This window comes from Anopheles nili, chromosome 3 (genome assembly GCF_943737925.1).
Source record: "Anopheles nili chromosome 3, idAnoNiliSN_F5_01, whole genome shotgun sequence".
Lineage (NCBI taxonomy): Eukaryota > Metazoa > Arthropoda > Insecta > Diptera > Culicidae > Anopheles > Anopheles nili.
Window position 1 is genome coordinate 4,257,560 of NC_071292.1, and position 13,047 is coordinate 4,270,606.

General features: G+C 42.5%; 4 protein-coding genes across 4 annotated transcripts; 2 read left to right on the forward strand and 2 right to left on the reverse strand.

Moving 5' to 3' along the window:
* Positions 1 to 175: 175 nt before the first annotated feature.
* Positions 176 to 2,101, reverse strand: LOC128726649 (cysteine desulfurase, mitochondrial). Its single transcript, XM_053820469.1, has 3 exons — positions 2,008 to 2,101; positions 1,751 to 1,827; positions 176 to 1,530 (listed from the first exon to the last, which is right to left on the reverse strand). The coding sequence occupies exons 1-3, from the start codon at positions 2,099 to 2,101 to the stop codon at positions 364 to 366; spliced, it is 1,338 nt and encodes a 445-aa protein (XP_053676444.1). The 3' UTR covers positions 176 to 363.
* Positions 2,102 to 2,465: 364 nt separating this feature from the next.
* On the forward strand, positions 2,466 to 4,347 carry LOC128727823 (sorting nexin-21). The gene is made up of 3 exons (XM_053821767.1): positions 2,466 to 2,502; positions 2,924 to 3,058; positions 3,284 to 4,347. Exons 1-3 carry the CDS (start codon positions 2,466 to 2,468, stop codon positions 4,126 to 4,128), a joined length of 1,017 nt encoding a protein of 338 aa, XP_053677742.1. The 3' UTR covers positions 4,129 to 4,347.
* Positions 4,348 to 4,792: 445 nt separating this feature from the next.
* LOC128726648 (zinc finger protein ZFP2-like) lies at positions 4,793 to 8,174 on the forward strand. Its single transcript, XM_053820468.1, has 3 exons — positions 4,793 to 5,000; positions 5,164 to 5,284; positions 5,376 to 8,174. Exons 1-3 carry the CDS (start codon positions 4,987 to 4,989, stop codon positions 6,723 to 6,725), a joined length of 1,485 nt encoding a protein of 494 aa, XP_053676443.1. The 5' UTR covers positions 4,793 to 4,986; the 3' UTR covers positions 6,726 to 8,174.
* Positions 8,175 to 10,069: 1,895 nt separating this feature from the next.
* LOC128727824 (annulin-like) lies at positions 10,070 to 13,044 on the reverse strand. The gene is made up of 5 exons (XM_053821768.1): positions 13,034 to 13,044; positions 12,532 to 12,590; positions 11,897 to 12,454; positions 10,338 to 11,830; positions 10,070 to 10,258 (listed from the first exon to the last, which is right to left on the reverse strand). The coding sequence occupies exons 1-5, from the start codon at positions 13,042 to 13,044 to the stop codon at positions 10,070 to 10,072; spliced, it is 2,310 nt and encodes a 769-aa protein (XP_053677743.1).
* Positions 13,045 to 13,047: the final 3 nt, after the last annotated feature.

The window sequence follows — 13,047 nt, forward strand, 5'->3', positions numbered from 1 at the left end:
TTAGTTTGTTTGTTTGTTTACAATAGATTGTTGTTGTATCTGCTGCAAGCTGTCAGATGTAACTGTCAAGCCGGCATTTAGGGGAGATAGGAGTATTTTAGGTCTAGAGAAAAGATTACAACACCGGAGGTAATATTGCTTCAGAGTAAGAAATAATTCGCAGTTCCAATTATCATTGTGAAGCAATTTTATTACTCATACAATTTATAACGCTCTAGATCTTCCCATGCCTAGCCGGGGAGACATACCCCAAATGAATAAATGGAAAACGAAATTATCGTTTTACACTACTGTTAATTTGATTTTTCCAGGCCATCATTGTTACACAGAATGTCTCTTTCTAGAAAACAGTTGCTGTTAGTTTTAATGCTGCGACCACTTGATGCTCTTTATGTCCACGCCTTCCTGTACCATCTCCCACAAAGGAGACATCTCTCGCAACCGTGTGACATGTTTGATGCATTTCTCCGCGGTATAATCCACCTCCTCGATTGTCGTAAAACGGCCAATTCCGAAGCGTATTGAACTGTGAGCCAGATCCTCGTCCGTACCGATAGCGCGTAGTACGTAAGAAGGCTCCAGGGAGGCAGATGTGCAAGCCGACCCACTCGATAAGGCAACATCCTTGAGTGCCATCAGCAATGATTCTCCCTCAACATAGGCAAAGGAAAGATTGATACAACCTGGGTATGTTTGTACAGGATCTCCGTTCCGAATAACTTGCGGTAGCTCAGCAAAAATCTTGTCCATCAACCGTTTCGAAAGAAACTCCATCCACTTGTGATCGTATTCCATTTCACGACTAGCAATTTCGCATGCGGCTCCAAGTCCCACGGCAAGCGGCGTTGGGACAGTGCCACTTCGAAGACCACGCTCTTGTCCGCCACCACTTTGTATCGCTTCGAGACGAACACGTGGCTTACGTCGTACGTACAGAGCTCCGACGCCTTTTGGTCCATAGATCTTGTGTCCGGAGATGGACATCAAATCGATATTCATTTTGTTTACATCGAGTGGTATCTTACCGAGGGCTTGCGCCGCGTCTGTGTGGAAAAATACTTTCTTCGATTTGCATAATCGTCCAATGTCTGCCACCGGCTGTTTAACGCCAATCTCATTGTTGACGGTCATCACGGAGACGAGTGATGTTTCGGGAGTGATAGCCTTTTCAAGCTCTTCCATGCTGATTAGTCCGTTTGTTTGTACGGGAAGATATGTCACGTGAAATCCTTCTCCCTCGAGGGCACGGCATGAATCCAGCACACACTTGTGTTCGGTCTGTGTTGTGATGATGTGCTTTTTCTTCATTCCGTAAAACCGAGCAACACCCTTCACCGAAATGTTATTTGATTCGGTGGCTCCAGATGTGAAAACGATTTCTTTAGGATCGGCACCGATAAGGGAGGCTATCTGTAAACGAGCTTTCTCGACAGCTTCTTCAGATTCCCAACCATAAGCATGTGTTCTTGAGTGTGGATTTCCATAGTAAGCAGTCAAATATGGCATCATTGCATCGAGAACTCTCGGGTCCTGGAAAGGTATGAGAAAAGGAAATAGGCATTTTAATGTCATACATGACTAGGCAATATAATCAAGGAAACCAGTTTCTCTATGCAGTCCTCCCCAAATTGATAACAACATGACGATTAACTGAACACTGAACCTTGCATTTGTGCAACCTGTCGTCATCGTGTGGATTCTCCTTCCGGGTTGTCTGGGAGATTATCTGCGATAATGTGCTTCTACTTACCAGCGATGTGGTTGCCTGGGCATCCAAGTAGAGTGGCCGGCCATCGAGCACTTCATCTTTAATGCTGAACTTTTTATCTATTTTATGAACGATGAAAACCAATCATATTGCAAACATTGTTTTATTTCGATAAAAAAAGATAAGTAACGACATTCAACGGTCCGGTCATACTTCAGCATAAAAAATACTATATCTCCGTAGTATCTTTCGCAATATGACGCATAACCTTGAATGAAGACGATTGAAGTGAATCTCACCGGTGCTGTAGCTTTTATTCTGTACACAGCAGTTTCGCCTTACTTGGAAAGCGATATACTTCTCTGCGATGCCTCGCGACCACCGGGACAACATTTTCTAGAAAAATTTCAGCACAATTAAGGCAGAAAACACGGTGGAGTACGCAAAACAAATCCGTGCAATAGAACGATGAGCTGACAGAAGAGTGTTATTATTTTTACTCGAAATTACCAAACATTCTCTGTTTCTTTTTAATTCATTTGTCCTGCTCTCTCATTGTGTAATTTGACAGCTTTTTGACAGCGAAATGTTTGGAGTAGGTTTGTTAATTCTTGTATTTCGGTATATGTTAATGGTAAAAGAAACAAGGGAAATAAAGATTGAAATAATTATGGTCTAATTTAGTTCGTATTCAAAAAAAACTATGCTGTTTTTTATATAATGCAGCAATAAATTTAATAAACGGATAATCGAAGGGATGTATAGTGAACGTGTGGTGGATCAATGTACACAGAGTAGGTTGAAGAGATATTTTGCATATATAAAATGAAGGCAAACATTTTCATTAATTAGATTATGGTATTCCGCGATACTTCGAATTTCAAAGGATGAAAATTGTAGTTCTTTCTTGAGAAACCTTAATTAGAAAGAATGCTGAGCTTATAATTAAGAAAACTTGTGTATGTCAATTGTCAAAAGGTTCTTTCTTTGTTAATTAAATTTATAAGAATAAAGAAACCTCGTCGCTGAAAGAACACTGCAGTGCCTAGTCTGTTAATTGAAATCATTGTATCTCTGTTCAAGGTGGCTTGTTAAGCAAAGTGAGTTCGAATAATGTTAACTCTAAATAAGACGTTTTCTGGAAGCAACAAAAAACTTGCGAATTCATGTGACTAATGTTTTACGTGTTTTGTTTTACTTATGTACATTATGTAGTGCGGCCTGCGATCGTAGGGCATAGATCGGCTATGGAAAATGGGGAATCCATCGAGGATGATGTGGATAGCTCGACGGAAGCTTTCGAGCAGAGTACGTTAAGCATAAAGTCACAAACCAAAGGCATTGTACAAGGTATTTTGCATTAAATGTGTTTTTGAAGCTTCGTATAGTTGGTGTGGAATAATATTACTTTCAGTTGCATTTTGTTAGACTTAGACGTAGAACACAATGCGTCGATGACTCATATCTAATTGCTTGCTTTTTTCTATTCTATCTGCAATTATCTTGATTATGTCTTTGTTTTTGTCGATAGGAAAGTCTCAATTGCGTAGCAATAATCGGAAACTTTATTTGTAGATATCTGGCAACGTCCAATGCGCCGTCCACTTCCTTCAGAAAATCAAGTGGAGCTATGCTTTGAGATTCCATTCGCCCGCGTCCTTCCGTTGGCTTCTTCAGGTGATGGAATTTCGGTTGCCTCTAACGCCAGCAAGAAGTATGTGATATATGAAGTAAATATTCGCAAAGATGGCCCCGGTCCGGACCCGCATCCGACAAGTATAGAACGACGCTACACTCACTTTTTGAAGCTGTATGATGGGCTACGAAAGGATCATCAAGCGCACCTGGCCACGGTTAGCTTCCCGAAAAAAGTTCTAATGGGCAATTTCACCGCAGAGCTAATAGGCGAACGAAGTGCTGCTTTTGAGAATTTCCTGGACTACATCGTGACCGTGCCTTTGCTACGTGATACGGAGCACTTTTTGGAGTTCTTGCAAGGGGAAGAATTGCGAAACGCGTGTCAATTACTGGACGAACGACGAAACGAACTGGCCGTACCACTGTTGGAGAATTGTTTTCGTTTGATGAACAAAATTTTCCTAGACAAATCCAAGTGCGTACTGTTATTGCTGTGTCGACTTGTAGCAGCATGTACTACGTCACCGATCCCACATCCATCGGCAGAACAATGGGCAGAGCTGGCTTTGCGGCGCTATGAACACGTGTGCGATACGGAGCTTCTGGTACTGTATATTCCACTTTTACAAACATGCCTTCACCTGTGGTGGCAGCGGGGTCGTGATCGTAGCTTATTGGAGGAACGTCTGAACGAGATGGGCAAAAAGGGTATCAAAGTTAAGGGAGGTCCGACGCTGGCACAAGCTATTCATGCCTTAGATCCACGTGCAGAGACTATCTAAGTAAAGAGAGCATGAAATCTCCATGAGAAATAAGGTAACGAACCATCACAAGTGCAACAAATTGAAATCACAAGCTGAAAGACTTCGTTTTTAATCATATTTGCTATTTTAAAGTGAGCGTTTTTTTAAATTATAAATGAATTTTATTAAATGTAAAATTACGTTAGGTTTCCATGGGGAAAACATTAAGTAGGTGCTAGAGCGTTTATTGCCATGGGTTTAGACATTTTATTTATCAAATAAAGCAGATATAGTTCATTTTGCCTAACTGTTTTGTCTTTTTGTCGAAATATGCTGAAGACGATGTGTTAATAATTAGTGATTGATACAACACGTGATTTCGACCCACTCATGGTCGTGCTTTTCGCAAAAATCTAAAATACAATGCATAAGATTTTACAAATTTGGAAGCCTGAAACGATATTTGACGATTTCCGGATAAATCTAGGCGTGAAAATTAATATACGCGGTTTAAACGGAAATCGTATTAGAAAGTATGAATTTAAAATATGGCAAAACGGTCAATCTGTTGGTATAGACTGTAGCTGTCTACTGTGCAGTTGTTGTGATGGTAGGTGCCAGAGGACACCTGCGTAGGTTGATGTACTAGCAAGAAGAAGATCGAGAAGATTTTAAATGTCGCCGACAACGGAGTGCGAGGGGGGAGATAAACACAGGACTTTTCTCCACGGGTCGAGGCCCAAAAGTGCCACCTTCCAGCATTACTAGATCCCTGCGGTAGCTACGGTCATCTGGACTTGCCATTATCCGAGGGAGTAGACATACCATCCTTGCTTGGTTGGCCTTTTCCTGGCAGATATCTCCCCCGTCGGTGCAAATGTATTTCGTCCGTGAGCCATGAATACATTACAGTGAGTATTCCTATTTTGGAGGAAATAGATTCCGTAGAATTGCGTAAAACACAGCAGCATAAGTAGCCGAATTTAATAAACCGATACTATTTTCTTCGACATCTTTTCTACGTGATCTTCGTTTCGATGTGCGTGCTTTTGGCGACCGTGTACGATGGCGCAGTGCAAAAATAGAAAACATTTGCAGGCTCTGTTTGTCCGGCAATGACACTTTGGAGTCTATTTTTGGTGATAGTGGAAGCGATGCGCTTCAGACGATAATCTACGACTGTACATCGATTAGGGTGAGTGATCAACCGAAACGATCGACATGATCGTTTGCTGCAGCGCCTTCTATGGTTTGAAAATACTTATGAAATTTTTTTGAAAACTTAGATTCAACCTAAAATGGGCTTCCCTTCTTCAATTTGTACTGCGTGTAAAACAAAGATCGAAAATTTTCATCATTTCCGCGAGCGGTGCCTACACAACGATGAATACCTCCGATCAACGGTGCTATTAATGATCCAAAAGCAAGACCATGGGGAAGAAAATGTTGAACACAACGAGGAAGGAGACGAGGATGAAGAGGATGTGAATATTAAGCTAGAGCCAGAGGTATTGTTGGACGAGCATAGCGATGTCGATCCTAAAGATGATGAGGAGAAAGAGGACGAGATGATCGTCGACAGGAATGATAACAAAATCGATCGTCATGCCTTGGGAGAATCGAATGGAATTGACGAACCACATGAGGTCGATTCCAACGATCATGAGCTAGATGAGTGGGATGAAACGGGCTCGAATGATCTTGATTCGCTTGAAAACTCGGAATCCTCGGAATCTTACAGTATTCAGCAAGAACTGTTCATGTCCCCAGAGCTAACGTACGGTTCCTTGCTGAAGTGTGAGTACTGCTCGCTGGAATTCGCAGTCCTTGAGCAACTGAAGCGACATATAACTAGCCACAAAGAGGAACGAATATTTCAGTGCTACTACTGCCCAAAGACGTTCCACTTTGCGAAAAATCTTAACATGCACGTTGAGTACATTCATTCGAAAGCAAAGTACACACCGACACATACGACGAAGACGATCGCAAGGCAACAGTTTCTAGTCCATAGCAGTAGCAGTAACAATAGCAGCGTTAGTCAGAGCACCAATGGGGGTCTCAGTCCATTATCGCCTCTACTAGATACTAGCGATTGCATAAATAACAATACCATCCCGAGCAGTCCCGGTATAGATGTCGGCGCTGGCTTAAGCCTTAATATAAATTTGAACGGAAGTTCAGCAAGTGCCAATGGAGCGGTTTTGGGGCGTAATGTTAAGGCGATACGATTACCCATTGCAGGATCAGCGGTTGAAGCACGTCGTGGATCGATAGCTCAGCCTATCGGCTTGACCGGGCAGCATGAGTGCCACGTGTGTCACAAAGGTTTTCCAGAATCGTCTGCCCTGCGACAGCACATGATTACGCACACGGGCGAAAAACCGTACAAATGTGATATCTGCTCGAAGTCGTTCTACAACGCCAGTACGCTCAAAACACATCAACGTATTCATAGCGATCAGAATCCGTACCGCTGTACGACTTGTACGAAAATGTTTGATAATGCACGTAGCCTTGAATTGCATCATCGCACGCATACGGGAGAAAAACCATACGCGTGCGATGTATGTCTCAAGAAATTTTCGTGTTCGTCTAACTTGAAGCGCCATCGGAAACTGCACGATCGTGACTGAACGTAGGTAAAGGAGCGATGCACGCAAAATGAGTGAAAATCGAAGGCGACAAACGATATCAGCAACAAACGACCATGGTGTGCTCTTAACTGATTGGGCACAGCAAGGAAAAACTATTGTTAACAAAGTGCCAGAACGGCGATCATCGCATAACGATTACGAAGGATTTAGCAACCTAGTTGTACGAGCTTTATGTAGCGTAACACCTGAACAAGGAAGGATGTAAATAGTTTGCTTCAAGCAACCTTACCTTGGCGCTTTCCAGAACAGTAGCATTGAATCTCAGCATAATTAAATGCGAAGATGTGGCCGTCGCAAAATTGACTGTGCATTTATAAACCAGTAACGATTGTTTCAACACACGCAAGACTACAAATAATAACAAAGCGCTTCCTAAATTTCGAGCAGCAAACTGTTGACGAAAGATTGATATAGAGAGGTAAAGAGAGAACGAAGTATGCTTGCAAACTGTTATTGTTAACATTGTTGTGAAGTGGATCATATATGGTTCCATTTAGAGAATGAATAGCTGATCGCCTTTGGATTGAATTCTGCGTTCTTCCTGCTCAATGTACATAACAAATCGACACTATTGATACGCAGTGGATTTCGCAAGTTGCGTAAAATAACTAAAACCCAGCTAGGTAAATGCCAAATCGAACGCATTACGACTAACTTAAAAGCATAAACGATGAAAGAGTCACGAAGAGAATTGTTAAAGTTGATTGTTACTAATCGAAACATATGTATTTTGAGGATATACCGAGCTTTGAAGTATAGCAAGCGACGCTAAACGAACTTCTGTTAACCTTTACTAATCGCGATAGTTCCTGCGCAGCCAAAAAAGGGAAAAGATGGTGACCACTGACATATAAAGAAATGTTGGCAGCTTTAAGCAAGAAGTACGAGATACGCCAACTTGTATTTGAGCTTTATGTTCGTTGTTTGTGATTACTATTAATTATTTAAGCATAATATGTATATGATTTTTGTTGTTCCTAAACCCTCCTTCTGCAATACGCATATTACAACGAAGACTAAAGCTATAAATCAAGCAAAACTGTCTAAGAGGGATCGATGCATTTTTAAACGTTTGCCATAGAAAATATTTAAATTTTGGAAGAACACAAGAATACACAAGAAGCAGATGATAAGGTGTGGAAAATCTCTGTTCTAGTCAATTCCCAAACACGATTGGTAGCAAAACAAAAGTCAATAACGAAATAGAGCCAATGCCTTTTACAGTCAGTAAAGCCGGAATTTGTTTGATATGTTATACTGTTTAATTTTATTAAATGTGATTATATTTTTCTTTCAAATTTTTAAACTATGCGCCAGCATTGCAGTGCATGGTGCGCAACAATCAACCATAAAACGCGCAACAGTGATCTGATGCTAGTGTGTTGCAATGGTGCATATTAAATAAAATGAATTCTATGGAATGAAATAGAAACACACTAAAGTTGTTTTTACATGGAAAACTGATCCGAAAGAGAAAACCTGTTAGGACCAACATTTTAGCTTTGGTTTTCTATATATGACGGTGTGAAATTCAACGCACATTGAGACAATTCCTTGTCAATCGAAAACTGCGAAGGTTTTTCCCCCGAAGTAGAAAAAGTGATAGTAAGGCTCTCGAACAATGCCGTCATGAATCATGCATCTCTCTTTTTCCTTATCTAAATGCAGTGAAAAGGGCAAGGATGCTGGGTGATACAGAAGAAACGCACTGGAATGCATGAATGTAGTTCATTAGCATTGGCGACTGGCAATGTGGATAGTGTGATTCACCCTGTTTAACGTCTTATTTAGACTAAAGTTCAGCTGGCCAATCGGAATCACCAAGAACAAAACCCCCTGTGTTCGTTTTCGTCTACTATCGACGTCTGGTGGTGGAAGAACACGAAGCACAGTGGTACGATGCGATCATGCTACTTGATGCGATCGGAGATGCGTTGGAGGCATCTGGAGGTCAGTCGACTTTTGCCAAAGAATGAGGAGTAAAATATGTATAAAAAACCTCGACGATTGAAGGAGGGGATTTTTATGTTTTGAACGTTGTCTCTAAACTGACCACTTGAGATCCCAGCACCGACGCTAGTTGAGAAGTCGCGATGTTCGGCAGTTGCGTTCAAGCATTCTGATCGATCAGGCAGTGGGCAAGCTGGTGGTACGTTTCTGGCAGCGATATTTTTAAATGGAACACAAGGCACTCCCTCGTGAGAAAACGCGAATGCAGCGGGACTAAGTTTTTTTTGCATTACATGCGTCAGTACACTGATTGTATGTTAATTTTGAATAATTGCTAGTTGGCATAATACAGCGCACGTGTTAACACATTACGGATTGGCGCCTCTTTTATCGTAACGTGGCTTTAGTATCGTCGATCCTCAATAGTAAAACGGACAGAGTTTAAAAACACGAAAAATAAACCCTTCCATTCGTTATTCCGCGGGCTGGGTTCGAAATAAAGTGACATCATCTCTCTGTGTTGCACCGAAAAGTCCGTTGGACTCAGATAAACACGCGTTCCTCCGAAGGACACAAGTGGATTTTGTAGCAACAGGTGGGTGCAAACGGAATCATGATTAAGCAGTGTTGGCGGTGAACATTATATTTCGACAATTTAATGAACGTGATCGTACTATAAACAATCTGTGATCTACATTTGTTTGAACTGTGCGGTATCCGGCGCTATTGAAAGTAAGCCGAGATGGGGAACAAGTGGAGTACGTTTTGGCGCGCGAGCTGTTGCAATACGTCCGCCAATAAGCCATTTAGTAGTGCTTTATGTGCCAACGGAAGTAGTGAAGAAGTGTCCGGTCGGAATCCTTTCGCGAGTCATCACATCGTAGCTTGGCGAATGGCGGATAAAACCGGTAAGTAGGTGATACCGATTGAGTGGCAAAGTATGTTTCTAGTTTAATTTACGGGCTGCATTTAAGTGGAGATAATAAATTGAAATAACGTGCTATTTGAAGCGACGTGCCATAAATTGTTTTTTTTGCGATGAGTGTCGAAGGAGTTGTTAAAATCCGAAGTGCAAGTGTACTTGCAATGTATAAAGATGCAGTCGTTTAATGCTATCAATTAACAGCGGCACGTCGTGATGAAAAGTATATTTACCTTTGATGAAGCAATACCTTGAACATAATGATTATCCAATAGATCATTTTGAACGAAATAAGAAGGATACATCGTAGACGAATGAAATAATTTGAATAATGATTCAAATTCCATAATTGATCGAACAAACTTTCATTTATTAAAATATAATATCATACATATTGTACTTAAAAGTTTATTAAATTATTTTATAATATATACTCTCTGGAAGGGGTCCATTAAGAAAAGTATAAAACTTCGTGTAGCGTGTCATTTTCAACTCGCTCCGCTACATCAAAGCTGACCGATCCCTCAATATCACTTAGTTCACTCGAGTGAAATTTAGCCGATAGTTGAGTATTTCCCACAAACGAAGGCACAATCAAAAACGTAACTTCACACCTGTCCCGGGCATCTATCGAACCAATCTGTGAAAAAGATAAAGAATCATGAATTTAGCTTAGCATAGCTAACTTGCAGATTATAAGTTGTACGGTCTCAGCTTACCGGTATGATTAGGCTTTTGCATAAGCCAGAACACTCGATACGGAACATTCCGTTGGAAATTGGTATTGGCAGTGGATTGTAAAATGCGGCGACAATTTTAAGCGATGTTCGCAACATTGGCTCACCGCCGAGCTGAAGCTGTACATTAGGTTTGCGGAGACTGTAATCTTCTTGCGAAAAATACTCATAATCCGCACCCTCGATGTTTGCAAAGCTCGTCACCTTGAAGAGTGCCTCATCCATCCCCGACTCGTAGTAATCATCAAAAGCCACCGGTACTTCTACCAATTCCTCTGCATTCGGTTCTAGAACAACCGAAAACGGTTGACTAGCGATGGTTTTAATGGATTTGCCAGTATAAAGAATGTGGTTCAAGTGAATTCGGCCACTTATCGAGTACGATTCGTCGTAGGAAATGTTCCTAATTCGTAGCGCAATGTTAAACGACTCCCCGACCAGTGCCTGATCGTTTAGCTCGAGCTCAAACTCTACGTCGCGTCCTTGATGTTTGATAGAAGATCGATCGTCAACCTTAACCAACTTCAAGTAGTGCTTAGTTAAGCAGCTTTGTCCTAGTTTTAACGCTCGCAGCATGGTGATCTTGGCCTCCGAGGATTGTTCACCACATTTGTAGTTCTGGGTGATATCTTCTCGCTCGTCCACTCCAATGGCTTTCGTACTGATGAACTGTCCTATCCCGGTGGTGTCCTTTTGGATGAGTTTAAGTGCCTTGCTGGGTCCACGGTACCTCCAGAACACTTTGTCGGCGTTCACTTCAGCAAAAACAAAATCACAATCGTACAACATATTCACGAGGCCATTTTTGACCGCTTCAACCGGAGCAGGTCCCAACTTGTACGCTCCGTCGGAAAATTCTTGCGGTGTTCCATCGATCACCTGCCACCCATCATACGCATCGGTTCCGAGATCCCGCCTCTTCAGCCAAACCTCATTCCACACATGATAGTTCCAGATGCTGTCGCGTGAGAAACTTTTCATGACGTTACCCTCCTCATCTAAGTACACATCGACCGTAAGTGACGCTTCCGTGTCATGGGCGGAAGAGAAATTAGTGACGATTCGACAAGGTATTCCCAGGGCGCGACAGAGTGTTCCCAACACGCCAGCAAACACCCAACATTGACCGTATTGCACGGAGCGCTCCGTTTCATAGTACTCCTGCAGGATTTTCACTGATCCAGTCCAGGCAGTCGGTGCTGTTCCGTCACTATAGTTTCCACTCCAATTGCCAGTTACTACGCCATAGTTATCGTTGCTGTTGACAACGCCAGACAGTGCGCGGCACACTTTGATCGGATTTCCGCGGTAAGTTGCGGACAAACGGGCGATATCTCCTAGCAACCAGAACGCACAATCCAGGACATTTTCTTCGTACTGACCGAGTTTCCATTTGCGCGGATAGAAACTACGTTCGTTTCCTTTCCATATCATGGTCATGTCCTCGAGGACATACTCGTTGCGCTTATCCGCATCTTAATTGAGGGATAAATTAAGAACATTATGGTCCCGCTGCATTTGACAGTGCACTTTTTACTCACCTTCCAGATAGACAGGATCTTTTTCGCACCATGGATTGTAGAGCAAATATAATGGTTGATCCAACTGGAAACTGTTGCTCTGATCTGACGCTTCGGATTTGATATTCACCGTGAGAGTCCACTTTGAAACGGAGGCGTTTGGTGATGTTGCTATTGCAATCAAAAGTTCCGCACAGTCGTTTTCGAGCTCATTCACTCCCAACAACTTGGCATTCCAATCGGAATCGTGATCCTCCTCGACGTTATCCGCTGTTTGCAGAAGCATGTAAACGACTGTTCCATGTCCGTGGCTGATCCATTCGTCAGCAATGGGATCAACGGATAGCACGAAGGAAAGTGAATCCACCTTTGGATTGATCGGTCGGTTGCAAATGAGTTTGATAAGGAACTCCTGTCCTCTGCGTATGACCAGCTGTGATGGTTTGCCTTTGGCGCGAGGTGTGCTCATGAGCTCGAATTTATCCGTTCGGTGGTTGATGCCATTCTCTTGCAAACACGCGTCGATTCTTTCGATCGTTAACTCGGTTAATTCCCCATTTTCGATCTGATTTTCGTTATCTGCGAACACACGTGATTTCGAAAGTTAGTCTCACAATTACTGGATGGATTACTGCTCGCGAATATCTATCACCTACCCTGGTCTTTTTGCCAAAAAGCGAACGGTAATGTATGCGGTACTTCCACCATATCTATTCTGCAATTGCAAAACTGTGCGATTCAACTGCTCGGAGACGATCGTCAATCTTTGGGCAAGCGTGACTTGGAACTAAACGGCCAGCCATCAGCGATAGCTGAATTTATAACAACCGCGCAAACCAGCCATCAAACGCAAGCACGCGCTCCGCGTATGCGGCGCTGTGAGTCATGTGGCGCGGTTCGGTTATTATTAAATCAAACCGTCCCTTTCGCCTCGGGTGGAGGATGAACCGGCCTCTTAAACCGTCTTCTGCGGACCAGCGTCACAGATGGAAACACCGGGAGTGCCGTCAGTTCGTCATCGTGGTGACGTTACTTTGGCAATAGCATTCTTCGAAGTGGTGGAATTTGTAAGATGAATGACCAACGGGTGGAGCACTCGTCAATATGGGCGAAGAAGAAAGAATAATGGCCAATTCGTATGGTGATTTATAGTCTTACAGTAAAATCATGCG

Excerpts from the sequence above, each read along its gene's own strand:
- LOC128726649 (XM_053820469.1), bottom strand. The coding sequence starts at position 2,101 with ATGTTGTCCCGGTGGTCGCGAGGCATCGCAGAGAAGTATATCGCTTTC. Across the intron at positions 1,828-2,007 it reads GAATAAAAGCTACAGCACCG|ATAAAAAGTTCAGCATTAAA; the intron begins GTGAGATTCACT and ends TTCATAAAATAG. Across the intron at positions 1,531-1,750 it reads CCCAGGCAACCACATCGCTG|GACCCGAGAGTTCTCGATGC; the intron begins GTAAGTAGAAGC and ends ATACCTTTCCAG.
- LOC128727823 (XM_053821767.1), top strand. The coding sequence starts at position 2,466 with ATGTATAGTGAACGTGTGGTGGATCAATGTACACAGA. Across the intron at positions 2,503-2,923 it reads GGTGGATCAATGTACACAGA|TGCGGCCTGCGATCGTAGGG; the intron begins GTAGGTTGAAGA and ends TACATTATGTAG. Across the intron at positions 3,059-3,283 it reads AACCAAAGGCATTGTACAAG|ATATCTGGCAACGTCCAATG; the intron begins GTATTTTGCATT and ends CTTTATTTGTAG.
- LOC128726648 (XM_053820468.1), top strand. Across the intron at positions 5,285-5,375 it reads ACGACTGTACATCGATTAGG|ATTCAACCTAAAATGGGCTT; the intron begins GTGAGTGATCAA and ends TTGAAAACTTAG.
- LOC128727824 (XM_053821768.1), bottom strand. Across the intron at positions 11,831-11,896 it reads AGATCCTGTCTATCTGGAAG|ATGCGGATAAGCGCAACGAG; the intron begins GTGAGTAAAAAG and ends CCCTCAATTAAG. Across the intron at positions 10,259-10,337 it reads GCAAAAGCCTAATCATACCG|ATTGGTTCGATAGATGCCCG; the intron begins GTAAGCTGAGAC and ends TCTTTTTCACAG.